The 12,230-nt window shown below is 43.7% G+C and overlaps 1 protein-coding gene across 1 annotated transcript; it reads left to right on the forward strand.

Annotated features, from left to right (window-relative positions):
• Nucleotides 1–275: 275 nt before the first annotated feature.
• Nucleotides 276–2,615, forward strand: SLPI (secretory leukocyte peptidase inhibitor). The gene is made up of 4 exons (XM_055425828.2): nucleotides 276–427; nucleotides 1,075–1,233; nucleotides 1,702–1,851; nucleotides 2,433–2,615. Exons 1-4 carry the CDS (start codon nucleotides 346–348, stop codon nucleotides 2,435–2,437), a joined length of 396 nt encoding a protein of 131 aa, XP_055281803.2. The 5' UTR covers nucleotides 276–345; the 3' UTR covers nucleotides 2,438–2,615.
• Nucleotides 2,616–12,230: the final 9,615 nt, after the last annotated feature.

The following is a 12,230-nucleotide window of genomic DNA, read 5'->3' on the forward strand; positions in this document are numbered from 1 at the left end:
CAACATCTTAGCTAAGACTCCAGGACTAAATAGCATCCTTCCACTAACAAGGCTAAGGGACATGAGGCCCCCACAATGTTCAGGGTTCAGATGGACACCTGAGATAGTTTCCTCATAAGCCTGCCTCTCCTCTCTTTCTTCCCTGGCAGTTATTTCAGTGGCCTTGCCGTCTTGCCCAGGACAGGAATGAGCCGCTGTCTCTCTGGTATCAAGCTTCCTGGTTCTCTGGCTTCCTGTTTATGCCATGGAAGCTGGGAGGGGCCAAGGAAATACTGGTGAGGCCACACCCACTAGTGAAGGTATAAATTGGGAGGTCTGGCCGTCAGCATCACCCCTGCCCTCACCATGAAGCTCAGTGGCCTCTTCCCCTTCGTGCTTCTTGCCCTGGGAACCCTTGCACTTTGGGCTGTGGAAGGTGCTGAAAATGGTGAGTTGGAGATACCCTGGTACCATCCTGGCTGCAACGTCAGAGGTGGTGTGGAAATATACCCTTCTCTAGACTGTGAACTCTGAGCTTAGCTTCAGGAGATGTCCCTGGGAGTGTGTTCATGTCCACCTGGGCTCCAGGGTCTCTGTGAGGGCTCCTGAGCATCTGAAAATTCTCCTATTACTCTGCCATCTGTCAGCCCAGGTCTCACTCCACTCCTGTTTGTATTCCTCTCTCTCTCTCTCCCCCTTATTTCCTGGTCTGGTTCTCCAATCATCAGTCTGACTCTTGCTGATCCTTTCCATTAATCTGTTTTCCTGCCTCTGGCTCTAGCTCTCCTCCTGACCTGTCAGTTCCATTTATCTCTGTTTGGTTCCCTCCATCTCCCTTACCCTCAGCCTTGCTTACTCCCTGTGTGTAGCCTTTGCTTTTGTCTGGGGCCAGAAACCTTGGCTGGGAGTCCTATACCTTTCTCCTGACTGTGTGTGTGATTTCATCAAGCTTGTCCAGATGGGGACTTCCCTTCAGACTTTGTGGACAGTCCCCTGGGCAAGGGTCACTGCTGGAGAGCGGTGCTTTGTCCAGGAGCTGTGATGGCCTACTCAGCACCCGGCCGCCTCCCAAACTCTTGAACTTCTCTTCAAAAGCTTTCAAAGCTGGGGCCTGCCCTCCTAGAAAACCTGCCCTGTGCTTTGGAGATGAGAAACCCAACTGCATTACTGACTGGCAGTGTCCACACAAGAAGAAATGTTGCTTCGACACTTGCGGAACCAAATGTCTGGACCCTGTCAACATCACAAACCCAGGTGAGAAGGTGGCAGAGCTGGTAGGGGGAAGCGGAACGAGGGAAACAGCCTTGGGGAGACGGGGCGGGTCCTGCCAGGCCGCCTCCTTGCCAGGAATTGTTGAGCCAACTTTGTCAGGAAGTCATCCAGCCCCGGACAGGAAGTTACCCACTTGGCTGGTAAAGCAGCCAGTCTGCCAAGAGGTCAGTTTTGCAGGTAACAGTCATCTGGTCATTCAGATAGCCAGGCAGTGGGCAGCCACCCAACCACTCACCACTGGACAACTGGCCTCCTGCGTTGACTGAGGGTTTGGTGTCAGAGGAGAAACATCCTATGTTCAGGGGGTCCTTCCTGACCTCAGGAAGGACGAGGAGGTCATGGACATGGGGGGATTCTCTCTGCTCAGGCTAGGGCAGGGGCTGGGGCCCATAAGCAGGGGGGTGATGTGGAAGGCCTAAGCCTTCTAACCCATGACTCTACTCTCTCCAGTTGAGAAGAAGCCTGGGACGTGTCCAGTGGTCCATGGCCAATGTCTGATGCTTAAACCCCCCAATCACTGTGAGACAGACGACCAGTGCGTAGGTATATTAAAGTGCTGCAAGGCCATGTGTGGGAAAGTCTGCCTTTCCCCTGTGAAAGGTAAGGAGGGGCTGGGGCAGGCTGACCTCCCTGCCTCCGACTCTCTCTGTCTCAACCCTCTGAAGTTCCCAGCATATGAACAGGGGACTCCTGATCCAAACCCCAAGCAGAGCTTCTGCCAGATTCCGTGGTCTTCAAGAGCCCTCTCTCCCAGGCTTTGGGGCAAGAATTTCCGTAGGGTGGCTCACGGCTTTGATTCTATCCCAGCCCTTGAGTAAGGGTCCCGGGCAAGAGACTCTCAATCTCAGCTTCCTTATGTGTAAAATGGATACAATGAACTGGAAAGTGCATTGTCAAAAGTACTGTTCAGTCTGTGTCGTTAAGGTGATTTCCAGGATGTTGTCTAGGGTCAAAGCCCAAGGGACCAGTGGATTTTGAGGATAATCCAGGTCAGGGCTCTGATTTATAGAGTTTTCTAGGAAAATAGAGGCTTGTACTCAGCCTCCTGATACCAAGACTCATTCAACTCTATCAGCACCTTGCTATTTTCTCTATCTCAAGGGATTTCTTGTGGGGGGGAGAATGTGAAGAGGACTCGGCTGGTTCCGATATTGAAGCCCTGATCTCATTTTCTCTCCCAGCCTGATTCTTGCCGTTTGGGAGAGTCTCTGGATTCCTACTCTGTTTGGTGTAGGAATTCCATTTCTACGCCCAGGCTTGGATCACTCCGTGGTGAAGACTTGCTTCTAACGCCAATATCTTCTTTGCAGAAGAAACCAACAAATGCCTGTTGACTTATGAATAAATAAATGAGCATGTTTCTCTCTGTACATCCTGCTTCTGTGATCCATTGGGGAGGATGAGTTGGGTGGGTGGTGATGAGGAAATATCTGGATAAGAGGCTTTCCTCCCACAGATATGAGTGGAAGAAAGAGGTTTAGGAGCTAGTCATGAGTTCACATCATAGTTCTGAAAAGACTCAGATCTGTGATTTAGGACAAACAACTTTATCTCTAATATCTTAATCTCTTAACTTGCAAAGTGGTGATAAAAATCAGTTTCTGGCAGTGTATGGAGCATTGGGATGTACAATGCAAAATGAATAGCAGTGTTACGGGGCCAGTGCAGGCTCTCAAAAAATGGTGGATACTTGCCTTCTGTGGTGATCTTGAGCCTCTTTCATTTCTTCTCTCTCCCAAGACACAATTTCTTCTGTCTTAAAATAAGTGTTGAGCAGAAAGACATGAACTGATTATCAGTCCTTTGGGAGGATTCCAAACACTTCTGTCTGTCCATTGTATTGGGTTGACCAAAACATTTTGTTCACATCTTTCCATAAAAAAAATTTTTTTTTTGCCAAACTAATATATTGGTATCAGAGTCTCCAAGGAAAGCAAAAACATAGTCAAGCATTGGGTGAAACAATGCTTCAACCCCATAAGACACTTCCACAGTGGGCTTTGATCTCCCATGGCCCGGGAGTCTCTCCTGGCAGCTGACGCTGGGCAATTTACCTACATGCACCCCTCTCATGTAATGGTAAAGGGACTCTACCCCGTTCTTTCCTTGCTGAGGACAGATACAGCTGTGGGGTTGACCAGATGCCCAAGGGCACACACATTGACACAAAATGAAGGAGCATGTGTTGAGGTTGAAACAGGGGAAGGTATTTCTACACATGACAGTAAGTCTGGCACAGGCTGTGTGGACTCTATCTCTTGGCAAGCAAGTATCATATTTCAGGTTGAAGGCCCCTTCTTTTGCAGTGGGGGATGCATGCTTGAGACTGCCTTTCCCAACAATAGGAATATTGTCACGGTAAGTCTCATGGAGGATATGTTCTTGGCCAGAAACACAGGAGGGTGATATTGTTCTCGACTCAGTGGAGCGGAAAGTAATAAGAGCTAGGGCCAAGCAGGGAAATTTGCTCCACATTTTTCTGTGCTCTATGGATTCTAAAGTAAACAGAGAATTTAATTAGATAATGATTTTTTCAAAAGACAAAACAAAATTGTATTTCAATCCTCTCCTGAAAAATGTGACAGGTCAAAGAGAATAGTCCATACTATTTGAACCAATATGCTAAGAGCAACAACTCCATGTATTAAATTCACCATTTCAGAGATGAGGGAATAGGAGAAGAGCCACTAATTTCATTTTATGAGTCATTCATTTCATGTTAATTTCATATATTTTATTTTATTCATTTTAGCCACCCTCCAAGTAGACTTCCAATGATCCTCACCTCTTGGTATTCACACCTTAGTGTGGTCCCCTCCCACATTTTTGCACAGTTGGTCTGTGTGGCCAATAAAGCATTGCAGAGTGATAGATCATTATGTCCTTATGAGATTAGATCATTAAAAGAGATTAGTTTCCATTTTGGGAGGCTGTGCTCTTCTCAATCATCTACTCAGGCAGAACTCAGCTGGCATGCCATGAGGACACTCAGCCATCTGTGGAGTGGCCCCAGAGGAACTAATGCCTCTGGTCAACAGCCTCTGTGGAAACAAGGTCCACCATCATGTGAGCGACTTGGAAGTAGAATTTTCAGTCTCCATCTAGTCTTGTCCCAGCAAACAGCTTGATTATAACCTGTGAGAGACCCCACATCAGAACCATCTGGCCAAGCTGTTCCTGGATGTTTTTTTCTGTTACCAAGTGTTTTATTGTAATCATTGGTTATTATCCACAACATTAAACAAGGTGGGAGATGACAATGCTGGTTTATGTTAATGTTGGTGGTGGGATAACACTTCATCACTTACACATAACCACTCAGTTTTATTAATTAACACATAATAAGTTCGCACAAAGTCTAAATAAAGCCTTCCAAAAATCCACTGTATAATCCTTGATCAAAATACAATCCTTGATCAAAATATAAATTACAAGAATTCAGACTTTCTTGTTCTTTTGATAATATGATCTGAGAAATGTGATTTTTATAGTTTACAAACAGACCGTAATTATTTATGATTTACAAAATGGATGGATGTGCCTTAATTATATGACCTTTCAGGGAAGGGGTACACATACTTTCCTTGGCTATCTATGAAGATTTCTTTATTTCGACCATGTCAGCATATACTCATGACTTGTATCTATTGCTTTCAAGAAGACACGTGAAGATTTCAATAAACCTTAATTCTCAGACTGTGAGATGATGTTAATGGTTTTAAGATGCTGTTTTGGGACAATTTGTTATATAGTCAAAAATGACAAATTTGCTGAGGTTAGTAAAAATTTGATACTACAACCAAATACTCTTTGTGACACCATGAACTGCAACACCCCAGGCCTCCCTGTCCATCACCAATTCCCGGAGTTTACCCAAAAATAATTATGTGCCAATTTTGTCTGCTCTGAACAAAGATGGAAACATCTTAAACAAAATGCTCAACAGAATTCAGTAAGTTTTAAACAGCTCTCCTAAAACTAAAATACAAATTATTCAATAAAATTAGGAATGGAAATGGGGATTCCCCTTGGCAGTCCAGTGGTTAAGACTCTGAGCTTCCAGTGCAAGGGGCATAGGCTCGATCCCTGGTCGAGTGACTAAGATCCCACATGCTGCGCGGCACAGTCAAAATATTTTTTTTAAAAAAAGGAAATGAAAGGATAGAAATTAATCCAAAATAAGGAAAAAACAAAAGAAAACTTTGTAGCAAAGTCCACATTAAGTTGAATTTTCAGAGGTATTGTCATTAAAGTCAGAATGAGTCAACCACTATTTTTCAACAATGTATGAGATACACAAAACGATGCAATGAGATAAAGGAATAAAATGTGCAAGAATGAGAGAAAGCTTACTGTTATTATTGGCAGACAGTATCATTTCCTATATAACCATTTAACACTTTCAATATAGTGGATGAAATTTCACTTCATTGGAATTGTGGGGTATAAAGTCTATACAAAATTCTATGGCATTTCTCCACATTACCCAAAATCAATCAGAAATAATAAAAGTAGACATAAATAATCCCAAAAAGCAAACCCTACAATATTCCTAGGAACAAATCTAAAAATTATGTCAGAACATCATTGATTAAAAAGAAAAAAAAGAATTTTATTGAAGGTCTAAAATAAGAACTGAATAAATGGAGAATTAATGTTTGTGTTTGGAAAGACTCAATAAGGTAAAGGTTGCAACTCTTTAAAAATGCATTTATAAATTCAAAAAAAATGCAATAAAAACCCCAATATGATCTTTAAAAACAACTTGGCAGTTATCCTACAGTTCATATACAGTATAAAGGTTACAGAAGAACCAAGAACATTTTTAAAAAGTACAAGAATGGAGGCTAGCCAGACCACATATTAAAATATTATTACCCCTCCCTCGTGAACCTCCTTCCCACCTCCCACCACATCCCACCCCTCTAGGTTGTCACAGACCACCATGTTTGAGTTCCCCGCCTCATACAGCAAATTCCCTCTGGCTATCTATTTTACACACAGTAATGTATAGGTTAGTTATGTATAGGCATAACTAGTAATATGTACATATTAGTTATGTATAGGCATAGTTAATAATGTATAAGCATTCGGTCCCATCACTTCATGACAAATAGATGGGGAAACAGTGGAAACAGTGACTGACTTTATTTTTTGGGGCTCCAAAATCACAGCAGATGCTGATTGCAGCCATGAAATTAAAAGAGGCTTACTCCTTGAAAGGAAAGTTATGACCAGCCTAGACAGCATATTAAAAAGCAGAGACATTACTTTGTCAACAAGGTTGATCTAGTCAAGGCTATGGTTTTTCCAGTGGTCATGTATGGATGTGAGAGTTGGACTGTGAAGAAAGCTGATCGCCGAAGAATTGATGCTTTTGAACTGTGGTGCTGGAGAAGACTCTTGAGAGTCCCTTGGACTGCAAGGAGATCCAACCAGTCCATTCTAAAGGAGATCAGTCCTGGGTGTTCATTGGAAGAACTGATGTTGAAGCTGAAACTCCAATACTTTGGCCACCTGATGCGAAGAGCTTTTCATTTGAAAAGACCCTGATGCTGGGAAAGATTGAGGGCAGGAGGAGAAGGGGATGACAGAGGATGAGATGGTTGGATGGCATCACCGACTCAATGGACATGAGTTTGGGTGAACTCCGGGAGTTGGTGATGGACAGGGAGGCCTGGGGTGTTGCAGTTCATGGTGTCGCAAAGAGTCAGACACAACTGAGCAGCTGAACTGAACTGAATGTACAGGTTTCAATGTTACTCTCTCAATTCCTCCCTCCTGCTCTTTCCCTCACTGTCCACAAGTCTGTTGTTTATCCCTGTATCTCCATTGCTGTCCTGAAAGTAGATTCATCAGTACCAATTTTTGTTTTTAAGTTCACACTGACAACTTTCACTGAGTTTAACAGTAATTTTTAACATAGAGTATTAGGCTTCTAGCTTCCCAGGTGGCTAAGTGGTAAAGAATCCACCTGGAGAGAGGAGCCTGGAGGGTTACAGTCCATGGGGTCACAAAAGAGTTGGACATGACTGCACAACTAAATGACATTAGGGTTCTACCCTGAGAGAAATAGAACACATAGGACCAATAGGAGATATAAATATATATATATATATATATACTCATAGCAATATATATATGTGTGCATTTATTTATTGTTATGACAAATTAGCTCATGCAGTTATGAAGGCTAAGTCCCATAATCTGCCATCTGTAAAATGAAGACCCAAGAAAATCAGTGGTATAATGCAGTTTAGGCCTGAAGACCTAAGAGTTGTAAATTTTACTCCAAGGGCAGGAGACAAAGAGGTGAGATGTCCCATCTCATGCAGCTGCTGTTGCTGCTAAGTCGCTTCAGTCGTGTCCGACTCCGTGTGAACCCACAGATGGCAGCCCACCAGGCTCCCCAGTCCCTGGGATTCTCCAGGCAAGAACACTGGGGTGGGTTGCCATTTCCTTCTCCAAGGCATGAAAGTGAAAAGTGAAAGTGAAGTCACTCAGTCGTGTCCATGGACTGCAGCCCTCAAGGTTCCTCCATCCATGGGATTTTCCAGGCAAAAGTACTGGAGTGGGGTGCCATTGCGTTCTCCCATCTCGTCCAGAGAGGCAGGAGAAACGTATAAATTCTTCCTCCCTTCACCTTTTGTCCTACTGGGCCCTCAACAGTTTGGATGAGGCCCACACACACTGAGGAAAGCAATTCACTTTATGGAGTGCACAGACGCAAATGCTAATCTCATCTAGATCCAACCCCGCAGACACACCTGGAAATAATGCTTAACCTGTGCATTTCATGGCCACTCAAGCTGACACATAAAATTAACCATTACAAGTCGGCTGAGCATCCATACAGATCTCCTTAAACCATACTTAATCTTCAAGTAAAGATAATGACAGGGTCATAATCCTCCCAGACAGGATACAATTATCCTGTATAGAACCCAAAACACATTAACTCCTTTCCCAGAAGAGGAAGTAAAGCCCTTGAGTGATATTTACTTTCCTCCTTCATACCCAGTAACTTAACACTCTGATGTTAAAATTAACAATACATAAATACTACCGTCAAGTCATCTCATGTTACATGATAAGGTAACAAGAGAGGAAAGAAAGAAAATTAAAAAAAATACACACACATGGGTTCAGAGCAAAATAAGGCGGAAATGTCAAGACTATTACAGGCCTCACACCTGTAACTGGTCACATCGTTGGAGCCGGTATTTACAGTTACTTTCTTCCACTGTCCTTCTATAGTCCTTTGTCTTCATCAATCAATGACTTAATTGCACAGTAAAATATATAATATTACCAAGTCTCTATGGGATCTCCTGTATTCCAGACATATGCTTCCACACCTTCAATGTTAAGCAATAGTCCAGTGTTCCCTGGTAGTCATGATCAACCACTCCAGACAACACCATAACTCTCTCCTTTACCTGTTGTTTTAGAGACATGAGGAACCCAAAGTAGTCAGATGGTAGTTTATTTTATTTATTATTATTTTTATAATGTTTGGTTGCACTGGGTCTTCATTGCTGTCAGGGCTTTCTCTAGTTGCAGCGAGCTGGGGCTACTCTTCATTGTGGCACATGGGCTTCTCATTGCTCTGGCTTCTCTTGTTGCAGAGCACAGGCTCTGGGCCCAGGGGCTTCAGGAGCTGTGTCTCACACGCTCTGGAGTGTGTACTCAGTAGTTGCGGTACATGGGCTTAGCTGCTCTGCAGCAAGTGGAATCTTCCCAGACCAGGAATCGAACCCATATCCTCTACCCTGGCAGGAGGATTCTTAACCACTGCGCCACCAGGGACGTCCTATTTTATTTATTTATTTTGGCCACACCCGGATGGTAGTTTAATTTTCAGTTCAATGGGATCACTGCTGTGTCACCTAGTAGGAACGTTCCTCCCCCCAGAACCAACACCTCTAGGCCAACAGTGCACAAAGTCAAGGGGACAAGAAGGTAAAATTTGCTAGTGGCTCCCTAAGAGTCATAGTGGGAGGTGCCCCTCCGTCTCTGCCTCTTGATTTCTGAACCCATGAATCCTGATTATGGGAGAAACAGCAAGATATATTGGACACTGATTGAGAGAATGGACAGCCTTCGAGAGAACCTTGCCCCAGCCCTGCAAGGTATTGTCATCTGGCTGGTCCTCCAGCTGAGTCTTCAAAAGGCTATTTCACTTTCTATCAAGTCATTTGTTTTAGAATGATGGTGAATTCCATGAGCATGGGCCCTTTGCCACACTTCTTTTGCTGTAAAGTGAGTTCTTCGATCAGAGCATTATTGTAAGGCAAGGTGGATAAGGCATTCAGTAAGAACATGTCTGGTAGTTTTGCATACAGGGAAGGCAAATTCATATCCAGAGTGTCTATTCCCTGATGTCTCTTCCATGATGCAAGTGGCCCGATGTAAACAACCTGCCACCAGGTAGCTGGCTCATCACCCCAGGGAATGGTTCTGTACTGGGCATGGATGTTGGTTTCTGATTCTGGCAGATCAGCACTCAGCAGTAAACAACTAATTATATTTCTATATCCCAGAAACAATTAAAGATGAACTTTTTACAGTCTCATAAAAAATCAAATAAGATTAAGATGTGCAAAACCTTTATGGAGAAAATGATAACATTTTTCAAGAGAAATTAAAGAATACCTAAAGAGAAAGAAAGAGATACCACATTCATAAATTGCAAACCTTAAGATCATAAAGATTTACTTTCCCCTGATATATTTATAGATTCGGTACCATCCTGGATAAAAATTCCCACAGGTTATTGTTGTTCTGTTTGTTTGCATGTGTATGTCTCTTGCAGAAGCTATTGAAGAAATGTATTTGGAAAAGCAAAGGGACAAGAATAGCAAAAACATAAACGAAGAATGTAAGAACAAGATAGGGACATCCCTGGTGGTCCAGTGGTTAATAATTTGCCTTCCAAAGCAGGGGACACCGGTTTGATCCCTGTTCGGGGAATAAAGATCCCACATGCCATGCAATGTGGCCATGAAAAAAGGAAGAAAGCAGTAAAACTTATTCTACAAATTATTATGATTTAGCATAAATTGAAGTAAATAAAATATTGTGATATTGGCAAAGGATAGACTCACAGACCAATAATATACAACAGAAAAAAAAACAACTCAGCAATGTGAGCCAGGCAGGTTTAATATGAAACTTATAACTAAAAAAGGGAAAAAAGAAAGCTCTAGGACTGAGGGAGAGTAAGTACTCAAGGAAAGAACAAATTTGCCGGAGAGTGAATCCTCTCCAAGGTTAAGATTCAGACTTATCAGAGAGGATGTGGTGGCAGTCCATTGGTTGGCAGAGAAATTGGTTGGCTGAGTTTTCCCAAACCAGAGCTGGGCCACAGTCCGAGGGCAGAGGCCAGCTGGGGGTGCTATTGAACTAACTGGGAAACCCTGACCAGGAAGCAGCAGCCTGCTGGATTGTCCTGGGAACTCTTCTGGGAGCTGGCTAGGTGGGGTTCTGCTGAACATACCTGCTGGGTGAGCACCATGGGTGGGCATCACACACCAGGGTAGTGGTGCCAGAGCAAGAAAAAGGAGTGCATGTTAGAACCAGGAAAAGGAGCCCCCTTCTCCTCCCTCCTGTGTCCGTCCTGCGCCCACTACTAATAAAGATTAACATCACGGCAGCTGTGCTGTGCTTAGTCGCTCAGTCATGTCCAACTGTCTGTGACCCCATGGACTGTAGCCCACCAGGCTCCTCTGTCCATGGGGATTTTCCAGGCCAGAATACTGGAATGGGTTGCCATGCCCTCCTCCAGGCGATCTTCCCAACCCAGGGATCGAGCCCAGGTCTCCCTAACTGAAGGCAGTTTCTTTACCGTCTGAGCCACCAGGGAAGCCCAAGAATACTGGAGTGGGGAGCCTATCCCTTCTCCAGGGGATCTTCCTGGCCCAGGAATCAAACCGCGGTCTCCTGCATTTCAGGCAGATTCTTTTTACCAGCTGAGCTACCAGGGAAGCCCTCACATTGGCTAACAAGGGAGAATGTTCCCATATTACAAGCCAGCAATCAAGGATGGATTTGGAGCTGAGAAGCAATAAATTCAAAGCTCACACAAACCAATTAGAATAAAGAGCCCCAAACAGTCCCTTTCACATGCAGGAATTTGATTTATGTCACGGGTTGACTAGAAAACCAGTAGGGAAAAGAGTGTTTTCAATAAATAGCACTGGGGCAAAAGGCCACCTGCCTATGCATATTTTCAGAAAAGAAGGAGAAAGAAGAGAAACTTGATCACAACCTTTCATAGCATGCAAACAGTTCCAAGTAGACAATACAACGGGCAAAACTGTAAAACTTTTAGAATGTGATACAGGATAATATTTTCATGACCTCAGTATAGAGAAAGATTCTTTAAAGAGGACACAAAAATACTAATCATAAAGAGATTGGTAAGTTTGACTACAATAACATTTAAAATTCTGTTTAACAAAAGATACTGTTAGGAAAAGGAAAAGGAGAACCACAGGTTCACCGATTGCTCCCTGCTTTTCTGACCCTGGGGCCTCTAGGAAACTGGGGGCAGATGAGGGAGGCTGCTGCTATTTAGAGGCCTAGTCCTGGGGAAGTGAAGGCTTCCAGGTACCCGAAAGGTCTAGATTGGACAGTTGAGGAGCCCAAGCCGCATTTCATGGGAGCAGCACTTGTTTCAGAGAGAGAATATCCAGGCTGTCCTATCCTGTTCTTTTCTGTCCCACCCCATCCTGGCTCTACCATCACACTCTCAGATCATAACTTTTCTTAGGTTCTGGGCAGATGCTAACAGATCAAATTTTCCCATGAAGCATAGGTCCATGCCCCTAGAGATTTCATCTCCTATTACCGAGTGATTTTTGAGAAGTCACAAATGCATGTGCCCATAAAATTCATGAAGGCTTTCAGCTATGCCTGCATGTGTGTTTCTACAAGCCTGTTGTGTCTTTGTGACACACCTGCTAGTGATTCAAAGT

This window comes from Moschus berezovskii, chromosome 15 (assembly GCF_049115385.1).
Source record: "Moschus berezovskii isolate FMDL1 chromosome 15, NW_MosBer_1.0, whole genome shotgun sequence".
Classification (NCBI taxonomy): Eukaryota; Metazoa; Chordata; class Mammalia; order Artiodactyla; family Moschidae; genus Moschus; species Moschus berezovskii.